The following is a 12,361-nucleotide window of genomic DNA, read 5'->3' on the forward strand; positions in this document are numbered from 1 at the left end:
GCGTCGGTTTCGAGTAGCCAGCCGTTCGTCTCGTAGATCGATCTACGGCGTACTTTCGCACGCGCGTCTCTTTCGGAGCTCACCGGACAATTGTAATTGTGTTAGTAAAACGTATCGGCTTTCACGCTGGTTACTCACGGATCGTTCGGTATCTACGACAATGACTCTCGGGTTGCGTTAGCCCCCGCGGCCGTATACACTTTTTCTCTCCAGTCTTTCTATCTGATCTGGCCGAAACAGCTCGAACCGATCCGCTCTGCTTTTTGTATCCTCGTCTTGCTCGTGTTACTCGAAGATAACACGCTTTTTTGTGAGCCTTCTCAGGCGTTCAACTTTTTTTTCTCTCGTCTCTTTGGGTCACCGTTGCCATTCATAAATTCCGATACCTTAAAGGGTATGCGGTCTTTAAACGCGCGTATCGGAGTAAACTTCGTCGGAGGAGAGAATTTATACGAAGAACGGGAGAAACCGGAGATCGGATGTATTTCGGATCAACGTGGAAGTGCTTCGTCCGACGCTAGCTTGCGTTTCTGCGTCCATTTCGTGAAACTCGTCTCTCCGGAGACCTCGCGGCTATCCGAAATTCGACAACCGCAGGAACAACCACGAAACTCCGAGTACACGACGACGACGGTTGAAGCGGCGCGAAGTTGCGAACGGTTTGGCAGAAGCGCGAAGACTCGTGGGCGAGTCAGAGCCGTCGCTAGTCTCGCGAGGTTGGTCCATCGAGGCTCCAAGCAACGTGTCTGGAAACGAGTACGTGTAGACCGGCGGTGTCTCTGACCGACACTCCTGTCGGCGAATTAGCTCGCCTACCCTTTCATCTCTTTCGTCTCTCTGTCTGTGTCGGCATTCGCCACTCTTTCCCTTCGATGCCGGCCCTTCCCTCTCCGCTCGTTTTTTCTCGGTGTTCGCGAGGCTAACGTCCCTCGAGTGAGAAGAACGCGGCGCGGCTGGTTTCTCGACACGACGTAATCCACTAATAATTCAACGAGAGAGCCGGGCGGCCACTCTTCCCATCGTTTTACGTCGGGTGTTGGTCCGCGTCCGCGTCCGCGTGCACGTCCAGGTCCGCGTGGCCACGACACGACCGGTCCGAGGCTCGAGTGTGCTTCGCGTCACTCCCTCTTCCTTTCGACCGAAGGTTTCCAGAGAAAACCGCGGCTTGTTTGCACGTCTAGGATAAACAGCGGCCTCGTGGAAAGGCGGAATCGGTCGGGGAGAGGCGCGTCGCGCGGAAAACGGGACCCGGGCGTGCTTTTCTTCTCCCTCAACGCCTCACCCCCTCTGCCTTCACCCGGTCGCCCACACCTCCACCTCGTCTCGCACCCAGTCTTTCGCTCTCTCGCTCTCTTTCTCGGATTCTCTGTGCCGGCAGCCGTCCGTCACCCCTTTGGCGGCATTCTTTCATGTCCTTTTCGGTTTACAATGTACGTAAACGATCTCCAAGGGGAGTGCTTTGTCTTTTCAAGGGATATTAGATTTGAAACGGGACGCTTTTAGCTCCCCGGGCGATGCCCCTTTCGCGGGAATCGTTTCAATTCAACGAGGAAAATTATTTCGTTTTTATCCTTGGCGCGCGGTCCCGAGTTTTCAGCCCTGTGCATTCCCTTTGTCGCGTTCCGTTGTTTCGTCGCCCTTTTTCCCGCGGTCCCCCCTTCGTTTGCTCAGACCCCTGGAAAATTTTAATTCGACCGCTCGTCACGAGCACGAACGGCCGACTTTCAAGATTTTTCGACCAGTTCGCTCCGTAACGCTGACGCTGCGTACCACACGGCACGACAGCGCTAAAGAAAGAACGCCGAGAAGGCTTGTGAATCGAGGTTCGAACGACAAAAGGGGATAGCGGGCCCGTCCCCTTTCATAGATTCCGACCGATCGCTGGCAAGGTCGGCGCCACACGGTCTGCGGTGCACCCGATCATAGCGATAATCTGACACGCCGACAGGCCATTCGATAACCTCGATCGGAATTTCAACTTTTATTTCTTCCTTTTCACTCTCGAGCACCGCCGGGCACACGCGCCTTTCCCTTTTCTTCGTCCGTTTACAGAGTCTCGTTAAAATCCGCCCTCAACGCACTGTGTGCGGTTCTCTCGTTAAAGGGATGATTTTCGCGGATCGCCACGTACGTAAACGAAACAACGAGAAGAAATTCCCTTCGAATGCCACTCTTCGACGCTGACGCTTCACCTGCAGCTCGACGATTCTTCTTCTCCGTTGCCGCGAGATAAAATGTCGCCGGAGTCACGAGTGTCTGCGAGAATTTGTATCGCTAAATCGCTCTGCACAAATTCACGGAAATTTATGTCTTTTCGATGGTATTCCAGAGTCGTAAATAGCCCTCGTGTATTTATGATTCCAACGTATTTCGATTCTCTTTTGTACTTTTTTCATTCCCGCTGCTTGTTCGGTATTGAAAGAAGAGGACCACGAAAGGGGAAGAATAATCTGGATTCGTTCGCTATCGATGGGATATTTACGCAAGGCAATTTATAATCACGCGTATTAAAAGTTTAATAACGGCGCGGTTTTAAAGAAGAGCCGCGCCTGTTGGTAGCCTTTGGCTCGACTCCGACCAGACCATTGTGTATTTCGATCGTCTACGCTCGCGGCCGGTTCGATATCGGTTGCGACGCGGTCGCTTTACGAATTTTTCCCTCTTTCTCGTGGAAGAAAAGCCACTTCTGCCGTTTGTTTCCGCAGCTGTTTTTCAACCGCCTCGGGCCTCGCTCCCGTTCGACCCTCCAACTCGCAAAGCATTGTCCCAGCGGCGTCGATACGTTCGCTTTTCCAACTGAAAACGGTGTATTCGCGAAACGCTGCCCCTCTGTCTCTCCCTTTTGAACCTTTTTGAAGGAGATGATCGGTCGCACGCGCCAGAAATCTTCCAGCCAGCTTTATACTTGCAGAGAATTTTATATGGCGTTCGTAAGTAAGTAGGTAGCGCACGAGGACGAAGAAGACACGGCTCTTGACGTTGCGCGATACCTTTCGACTCGTACATCAGAGTGTCGCGTCTGTCGGCAAGCAATCACTTTTGTCCGTTGCTCTCTCGACTTTCCCCCCGAGTTTCCTCGTTGCTTTGACGCCGCCTCTCTTTCCGCGCTGGCTGCTCGCGCTTTACAAGACGGAAATCGAGCGTGCAAACGGCTTTCGTCCGATTCTCGTCGAACGCTCCATTAAGGAGGAATACCGGCGGGCTTTCCCGTTCGGAATAAGTCGCAGTCAAAGCGCGAAAATTGCCTCTGCTGATCGGATCGCTAATCGACCACCGTGATCCGTGACACGAAGCGAGCCTCTGATAATTCCCGCGATAAACTTCGTCTATAGACTATCATCGGCTGTGTACATACATACCGGCTTTCCACATGCACAGTATCGTATTCCATAGCTATTTCTAGAGTTGCACTCTATCTTTGTACTCCAATCGACCGCTGTTTAACGTGGCACGTAAGTACGCGTAGTAACAGAATCCTCGTAGCGATAGAATTCTACACGCGAGCATTACGTACAGAGACGACCACGCATCTCGTTCTAAAGTTACGTCAATCGCGATTCCTTTGACGACTCGGATCGATCGATAAATCGCAATACACGCGTTTCAACGTTTCGGCAAGCCGAGCACGTGGAGTCGCCTATCGAAGAAGCTTTCGATGTACAGCGCGCGCAACGCGTTTCCAGTAATTTAGCGATGTCTGGCCACAGATTGACTGAAACTACTGTATTCCATCTGGGTGGTCCGTGTCGACATCCCCCGGAAGATTACACGCATCTGTCGACGTGTTCTCGATCCGTGGCCGATTCTCCCCTTTGGAAAAAGAAATATCACGTTACATCCGAGCGTGGCAGACGGCTCGTTAGAGCCCCGCTCCGCGTTTCATTGCATCGAAATTTTTAATTATTTCCATCGCGAGTGCGCGTGCACGGCGAAGACGTTCTTGGCAGTGGAAACCAGCAAAGTGAGGCCAATTCGTGGAAGTCTATCGCGTGGTTCGTCGAAATGCACGCGAGTCCCTCTGTCGCGAACCACGAGCCGCCGAGAAAAGAGGAATTCTGCGAGAAAGGAAGTGGCGTGCGGTCGGAGAAAAGGGTGGAAGATGTCAGGGTCAGCCTTCGAGCCAAGGTTGCCTCTCGGTGCAGAAGGTCGGCTTCTCCGCGAACAGGCTGTGGCTGCAGGAATCGTCTCGCTACGCACGCGCGTCTTCCTCGATGTTTACACGAAAGTTCATGTCGACTGCTGTGGATGCTGAGGAAACGACAGGGAACGCCGACGAAGGTGGGGCTGTTGGTCGCTGCCGGTGTACACGATGATAATAATAAACGTTGCTCCCTACCTTCTGGCTCCAACATCATCCTCTCTTTTTCTCTCTCTTTTTCTCTCTTCTCTCGACCGCTGCCCTTCGCCTTTCTAGCTGGTTCGCTCACTCCAGCTCTCCTTTTCTTCGTCTTTTCTTCTCTTGCTCTCACTTAGCGAGCGCGCGCGCGCGCGCCCGCCCGGCGGCGCCTTTGATCTCTCGCTTCGTTTGTGCATTTAAACACGGCTTTCCGAGTAGCGGAGTGAGCCGGGAGGAGCGCGGCTCGAAGAGGATACGGGAGAAACCCCGTATTACCGAGAGAGAAACATCGCGGTAAAGACGAAGAGACGAGAGAGGAACAAGTCGAGTGGTCGAGAAAAATCTCATGGAGACCTCAGACGTAAAGTGAGTTTCGCGATTACAAACGAGCTCTCCTTATGCCCCTGTCCCCCTCTGTGTGCGTTCTCCTCTTTCACCGACCATGTTCCGTCGGCTTTCCTCACTCCCGTGTTTCCTCTGTCGTCACGGTCATCCCTTCGTGATCGTTCCTTCTTCCTTCCGAGCTTTGTCACTCTTTATTGCCGCATTGTGCACCGACGACGGGCGGCAGCCTTCGAATATCTTCCTCCTCGAGGATAACTCCTCGAGATTAATGCTCCTTAATGGACTCAATGCCGGAGAAGAGCACGCGGGCATTTTAACGCGGCCCTTTAATCCGCTCGCGCACCCAGGGTCCTGTACACCGGGAGAAAGGGTGAGGAAACGAGTCGACCAACGTGGACTATCGCCGATGGGAGACGGGTTCCTCTTAGTCCGCTATCTGGTCTCCCTCTCTCTTTCCCTGTGTGTTTCTTCGTTTCTATTGCTCTTGTTCTTTGCCTCGTCGTCGAACCGTTCCTAAGCGTCGGTAATTCGAAACGCGACGCGTGTTGTTAACTTTCGCACGTCCTGAAGCAAAGATAAAATAAAATCTGTACATCGCGTTCCCCGGAAGCACGGGAAAATGGGAAAGACGGAGCGCGTTGGCGGAAAGTATTAATTCGCAAAGTAATCAATTCGATAGGGGGACGTCTCGAACGCGTACCCCGTCGCCGTTTCCCCGAGAAACTGTAGAAAAAGCTAGCCTCTCGACGCGTCTCGTCTCGATTCGGCTCGGTTCGACGCGATAAAAAAAAAAAAAAGAAAACGAGTAGAGGCATCGTCGTGGGTAAAAGTAAAAGGATTGGACAGGCTGAGCGGGCCCAGTCGGCTGTTAATAATGCCACCTCGGGGATGCGTGGAGCGCGCGCTGAGTAGTCGTCTCCATTTCACGGCTAACCAGGCATCCATGCGAAGTAAATTCCTATATGCCGTCGCTTTTTTTCGGCGACTCGCAGGGCGAATCTTCTCCTATCTGTCTATGCTCCTATCGCGTCGTTCCATCTCGAATCGATGCGTCGAGTCACGATTCGATCCCCGGAAGGATGTTCGCGCGGTTGCGAATGCAAACGAACATGGGAAAATTAAGGAACCGAAGCGATTCGTTAATGACTCGCGCGCTCCTTCTTGAGCTCTTTCTCGTCGTTCGAGATTTCCCGATCGGAGAATAATCTTGTAATGCAAAGTCGATCGATGGCGGGCAGCGTATTCGTGCGCTACGCTCTACAGTCGATCGTAATGGAATCGAGCCGACGGAGAGGCGTAACGGAGGCTCGAAGCAATTAACCGATTGCTTTGGAATCGGTGGAACACACGCTCGTCTGCGTCGCGTGACCATCGCGCGGTCGTCGCATCGGTTCCATCGATCGCCGCTCGGTTGTTCGAAAAGAATAAGACGATTAGGTGGTAGCGCTCCGCTATCGAACCCGGAAGCTGGAAATTAGAGTTTCCGGCCGCAAGTCGGACAGCGATCGATCGCGGATGAAGGCTAACGAGTTAAATTAACGGAGGAAGCCTTATCGTCCCGACGGTCTCCGGTAAACTGTTCGTAAGTTACCCGAGATAACAGTCTCGAATTTCTTCGTCGGTGCTCACCGGGATCAACTCGTCGTTGGCCCCCTTCGTTAACAGGTTGCCTGTCTGCGGTTTCTACCTCGAGAATCTGTTCCCCTCTGCGTTAGCCGCTCGCCGGTTTCTCCAGCCGTTCATCGGAAATGTTTCGAAGCCGGTCGTACGATGACGGATGACGCGTGCGTCGCATACATGGCGCGAAATAACCGAGGAAACTTATGTCGGACGGAACGAGTCGGCGGAATAAGAACGTGGCCGGGAATACGAAAACGAGCCGGTTCGATTGCCGGCCTGTCTGGCGTGGAATTCATCGACGAAGAACGCACGGTGGAAAGCGCGATTACAGAGCTGGGCGGAATTCCAGAACGGGGAAAGAGCAGCGTAGGACAATGGAAGGGAAAGCAATTGCCGACCGTGAACCGAAAGCCGAAGGAGAAGACGACGAACGACGTAGGAGGAAGAAAAAGAAAGGGGTGGAAGTTGCTCTCTGGGAATGTCAGGTCGATTTTGTTCTTAGTCCCTTTTTGCTGCAAAGGGATTGGAGAGCGACCGTCTGCGAGCGAGTGTGTAACCTACCTACGACGAAGTCACCACAGCAAACCCACGGATTTAATCGAATCAAATAAAACGTCGCCGTCGATGCGATCCGTCCCCCTTCTACTCTTCTTTCTGTTTCGTTTTCCTTCTTTCTCCCCTGCGTCGCGCGGATCCTGCCTCCCTTTTTGCTCGTTCTAGCGTTCGATTCGTGCTGCATCCGCGACAGGACCCGTCCAGACGGTCAGAAGGACTCGCGGTTCTCGGAGAAAAAAAGGAAGAAAGAGGCCGACGAAGAAGAAAAGAGTTCCCTCCGCCATCGACTTTCGGCGATGTCCTCTGGTTTGCGCGGAACAAACGCTTCGGGCCGTTCTCTTCTTTTTTCTTAATTTACCCAGACTTCGTTGAAAGACGTCGGCAAATAACTTCACTCGCGTTTTAAGGATTCATGAACCACCGCGGGAGAGCCGCCTTTCTCGCTACGAGGTTTTTTCAAGGAAAGGGCGGAGGACCGCGTCGGACTTTCTTTCCTTCCCTGGCTTTTTCCGCCTTTCGTCGCTTTTTGTCCTCTTCAAACGGCCTTGCTCTTGAAAATGATTCTTCTCGATCCACCGACTGGCTGCGCCGTGCTTACGGTCCACCGCTCTTTCGCCGTGAGTTGGTCTCGCGTGCCGTCCCTCGTGTCCCCAAGAGGGCAACGTCGATACGAGAGAACGTGGCCGCGAGGCAGCGAGCGGAATTCCCCCTTGAAAGTATTTACCGATATCGAATGAAATTTGTATGCGTACCCGAAGGAAAACGCGACGGCGTAGCTCGTTAAATTATTCGCAAGACCGTGTGGACTGATCGATCCGCGGCAATTTCTGTTTCAGGGATCAGCGAGGCGAGCGTGCAACTACAGCAGCCGAAGTTACCCTCGGCGATCCGCGTGGGAGGCGAGATCGAACTTCGATGTCACGTGGACGGTTCCGGAGATATGAAATACGAGTGGTACAGGTTCGTTACATAACTCGTTGCTACTTACCCCTTGCGCGCCATGAAATAACCCCGAGCTTGATAATTCCGGGAAAGCCGCGGCTCCGAGGGCGAATCGCAACCCCCAAGCTTCCCTCAACTAACTTCAATCTCGCGTCGCGTAACTGACACCCGTCGTTTACGGAACTACCCTTGAATTATCAAGCGACATTTTCCTTCACCCTCTCCGCTCCTCGCTAGCCCGTGCTTTTCACCTTTCGCCTCGCCCTCGCGAGTTTATAACCCTCCTCTCGCCGGCGTCGCGTCGAGCCTCGTGCTCCAAGAGTGTAGGCGCGCGCGCGCGCGCGCGCTACCACCTCTATCGATGGAAAATCCATCGCTGCAGACTCCTCTCGTCGTGCTTTTGAAAGCAGCGAACGAACGCGATTTTCAGAAACCGCGAACCGGTGGTAAGGAGCGATCGGATCGAGATCAAGAAGAAGAAGCTGCACGTTCACCGTGCCGTACCCGAGGACAGCGGAATGTACAGCTGCTTGGCGAAGAACGAGGCTGGAGCGTCTCCGAAAATGGAAAGCTTCCCCCTGATCGTCTCGGGTAACGATACCGCCACGATAAAGGTCGTTCCCAGGGACCTGATCGCGAAGCGCGGCGAACCGGCGATGCTTCACTGCGTCTTCGAGGACGCCGATTCCGTTCAGTGGTTCTTCAAGGACATCGGGCCGCTGGAAACCGACGACGAGAGGACAGTGTTGGAGAACGGTACTCTGGTGATACGGTCCGCCGAGCACAGGGACCAAGGATTTTATTCGTGCCACGGCGATCGAGGGGACAGCAGCATCACCTACACGGTCGACCTTCAGATAGCCTGTAAGCGTTGCTTTTCTGATCGATGCAAAGTCGTGTAAGTTCGAGCGCGTTTTCGACTAGCCAACCGATCGCGTGTCGTAGATTTGATGAACCTTTCGGCGGCTTCGTTCGAGCCTCTACTGCCGAACCAAGTGGCCGTGGTGGGCGAGGATCAGGAGCTGCAAGTCAGCTGCTTGGAACCGTCCGGTTTGCCATCTCCGAAAGTTTACTGGAAAGATCCCAAGGGACACATCATAAGCGATTCCGGGCCTGTGCGCGTTCAGGATAACACGCTTATCGTCGCGAAGGCTCGAATGGGCGAGGACGATGGCAATTATAGCTGCGTGGCTGAGAATATGGCCGGGGAAACGGATATATTCGCCCAAGTGGTGATTTCCAGTAAGTGCATGGTTATCCCGTTACAACGTTTAGTCGCGTTTCGTTCTGGTTTTTTCACGCTGCGTCTTCTTCGCGCGTCTTTTCAGCTCCACCGACGCTGATAAGCTCGCCGGAGAGCCTGAGCGTAATGGAGGGCGATTCCGTGACGCTGACGTGCTCGTACTTCGGCATGGAACCGCCGGTGACCCACGTACGTTGGCTGAAAGACGGCGAGCCCGTGAAAGAGAGCGGCGGCCCGACCAGACATCGAGTTACGGATCACCACGGCAACGTGACCCTGCACTTGAAGAGCGCCGACCTGTCCGACAAGGGCAGCTACATGTGCGAGATATTCACGAAAGGTTTCCCGTCGATATTTTCGGAGCGAGCCAGTTTGACGGTCGAGGAGAAGCTCAAGTTCTCCCCGCAACCGGTGGACAAGCGGCTGGAGCTTGGCTCGACGGCCAAAGTGCCGTGCAAGTCTCAGGGTGCCACTAATCCAACGGTGAAGTGGATCAAAGAGGGGGCAGACGAGGAATTTCCAAAGCACGTGCAAGATATCAATGGAACTCTTCACTTCAATGGAGTTCTCGAGGAGGACAAGGGTCGCTACACGTGTATAGCCAGCAACGCGCAGGGATCGATCAATCACACGATCAGCATCGACGTAGTCAGTAAGTGCGATCCCTCGCGATCCGGTTCGTCGCGAGCGTTCCTATCACGCGCTTGTTGCTTGTTACAGTCGCGCCGAAGTTCACCATCCAGCCGCAGAATCCGACGGAGGCGATCGAGGGATATCCGGTGATGCTGCACTGTGCGGCCGAAGGCGATCCCAAGCCGACCATCCAGTGGGACCGGGATTCTCGAATGAACAATCTGAACAATTCCCGCTTCGAGGTACTCGGAAACGGAAGTTTGTACATAAAGGAAGTGTACATGAGCGACGAAGGGAAGTACGGCTGCACGGCGGGCAACAGCGGAGGTTTGAAGCGGGAAGAGGTTCAGTTGAACGTGAAAGGTAAGTATCTTGTTCGTGGTCTGGCATTTTTTTTTCTTTGGCGTTTTCAACGAGAATTTCCGCGGTGATACGAAGACGGTGTACGGTTTGCTTGCAGCCGGCGACACGTACAGATTCGACGTGGATTTGGAAGTGGGAGAGGACGGATCGATGATGACGAAGACGGTTATGATCACTCTAAGCGCGGCCGCGGCGTATATGGTGTTGGTCGTGGGTCTCATGCTCTACTGTCGTTACCGTCGACGTCGTAGGAAGCAGCAGTATCTCCAAGAACAGGCAGAAGGTATCTATCTCCTTCGATCGCTCGACGAAAGCGTTTCAGACTTCGCGCCGTTGTAAGTGTGTGTGCACGTGAATAATCCGATTTCAATCGCGCAGAAAAACTGGAGAACGGAGAGGTCCAAGAGGAACAGACCGAGCTAAAAGAGACCAGCAACAGCAAGGTGAACTCGACCGGTAGGAAAAAGGAGAACCGCGATTCCCACAACAAAAGCGACGGCGCGGATACCGCTCAGAGTCAGAGCAGCAACCAGTCGAAGAAATCCAAGTCGAATTACGACAAGATCGCCGCGTCGCGTACCAATTTGAAGGAACTGAAACCACTGGGTCGCGGTGAATTCGGCGAGGTCTACTCGACCAAGTATCAAGTCGACGGTGATAAAGAGACGCTGGTCATGGTGAAGAGTCTGATCAATACGAAGGACGAGACGGCTCTCCAGGAGTTTAAGCGTCACCTGGATCTTCTCCACAAGCTGAACCACGAGAACGTCGTGAAACTGATCGGTCTGTGCCGCGAGGAGGAACCGGACTACATGATTCTCGAGTATACCGACTGGGGAGACCTGAAGCAGTTCCTGATCGCCTCGCGAAAGGACAATAACTCGAGTCCGACCCACGAGTCGAAGCCTCCGCGAGCACCGCAGCTATCGGTCGCGCAGATTCTCTCCCTGTCGAATCAAGCGGCGAAGGGCTTGAAGCATCTCGCGGACAGCCGTCTGGTTCACAAAGATATCGCCGCCCGAAACTGTCTAATCGCTAGCAACCTCACGATCAAAATCTCGTTGCCGTGCATGACCAAAGAACCGTATCAACAGGAGTACACGAAACATCGAAACCAAGTGATCCCTCTGAGATGGTTGCCCTACGAGGCGGTCTACGAGGACGAATACTCGACCAAGAGCGACGTTTACTCGTTCTCGTGTCTCGTCTGGGAGATGTTCCACCAGGGTGAGCTGCCGTTCATCAAGATGAACGACGAGTCCGTGTTGGCCGCGCTGAAAGCTCAAACTCTCGCGTGGAAGCCTCACAAAGCCGCGCCGCCTGCCTTGCAGGAGCTTCAAGCTCAATGTTGGGCCAACGACCCGCGCGAGAGACCGACCTTCGACGAGGTCGTCTCGAAAATAGGTGAAATTGTCGTCGACAGTTGTCTCTAGATTGATCGACAATGCCACGAGGCTCTAAATCGGAGATACCGCGATATGGGTAATGGCCGCGCGAACTCGCCGTTGAACTCGTCGCGTTCGGATGATCCCCGATTCTCGCCCGATCCCGCGACGATTACTCGTGTTACGGTATTCTGTCGCGTCCATTAGATCGATAAGAATATAATTTATTTCTGACAGAAGGATCCGCTCCAATGATTGCTAATGTCGGATTAAGTAAGGATACTTACGATCCAGTACACGCTACAATATATACGACTAACGCAATATTTAGTATTCAATATCAGTGTAACGATAGGTATATCGATCACCGCACATCGAATATTCGTAAGATACGCTATGTTGTCGTTACGGCAGAAATCGCAAGCTACAGTGTGAATGTTAAGAAAGTATCACGACCATATCAACATTGAACGAACGACGATTTTTATATCCCGCCTAATTCAAGTCTACACGTTGTATCCCGTTAAGGTCTAAGGCTTAAGGATTATTTATAGCGTACACTTGCGTCTGACGCGTACATATATAATTATATGTAATACAAATTTGATATATACATATACATATGTATGCGTGCGTGCGTACACAGGATGGATCGAGCGATCAAGAAAGTTCCGTGTATCGTTCGTATATCGACGATCGCGCGAATGATGGCGATCGAGTATGAGCCGTTTCGTGTACGCGCGAGATGATAAGAAACGAAAGGAGAAAATAGCCAGGAGCGATTACTGTCGACTCGAAGAAGATAAAGCAAACGGCCTTGTATATACCGTGGGTGTAAGCGTAAGTTCGTTCGTTAAGTACAATCGCGATATTCGAGTTTTCATTTTTCATGAATTGCACACACTTTCGAGAGATGCGACGCTACCGTTCTCATTGTTT

The 12,361-nt window shown here is 52.9% G+C and overlaps 1 protein-coding gene across 2 annotated transcripts in view; it reads left to right on the plus strand.

Annotated features, from left to right (window-relative positions):
- The window catches only part of LOC117237231 (inactive tyrosine-protein kinase 7-like), a 34,331-nt gene extending 22,245 nt beyond the window's left edge, over positions 1-12,086 (plus strand). Inside the window, exons 3-9 of one of the 2 annotated variants that reach the window (XM_033501003.1) lie at positions 7,693-7,816; positions 8,229-8,662; positions 8,744-9,040; positions 9,127-9,693; positions 9,762-10,037; positions 10,135-10,320; positions 10,416-11,470. In XM_033501003.1, coding sequence (XP_033356894.1) covers positions 7,693-7,816; positions 8,229-8,662; positions 8,744-9,040; positions 9,127-9,693; positions 9,762-10,037; positions 10,135-10,320; positions 10,416-11,470 — 2,939 coding nt within the window. Of the gene's footprint in view, positions 1-7,692; positions 7,817-8,228; positions 8,663-8,743; positions 9,041-9,126; positions 9,694-9,761; positions 10,038-10,134; positions 10,321-10,415 lie in introns of both variants that reach the window. The other variant, XM_033500999.1, reaches the window with a different exon arrangement.
- Positions 12,087-12,361: the final 275 nt, after the last annotated feature.

Source organism: Bombus vosnesenskii, unplaced genomic scaffold (assembly GCF_011952255.1).
Source record: "Bombus vosnesenskii isolate JDL3184/JDL3185 unplaced genomic scaffold, Bvos_JDL3184-5_v1.1 scf7180000013264, whole genome shotgun sequence".
NCBI lineage: Eukaryota > Metazoa > Arthropoda > Insecta > Hymenoptera > Apidae > Bombus > Bombus vosnesenskii.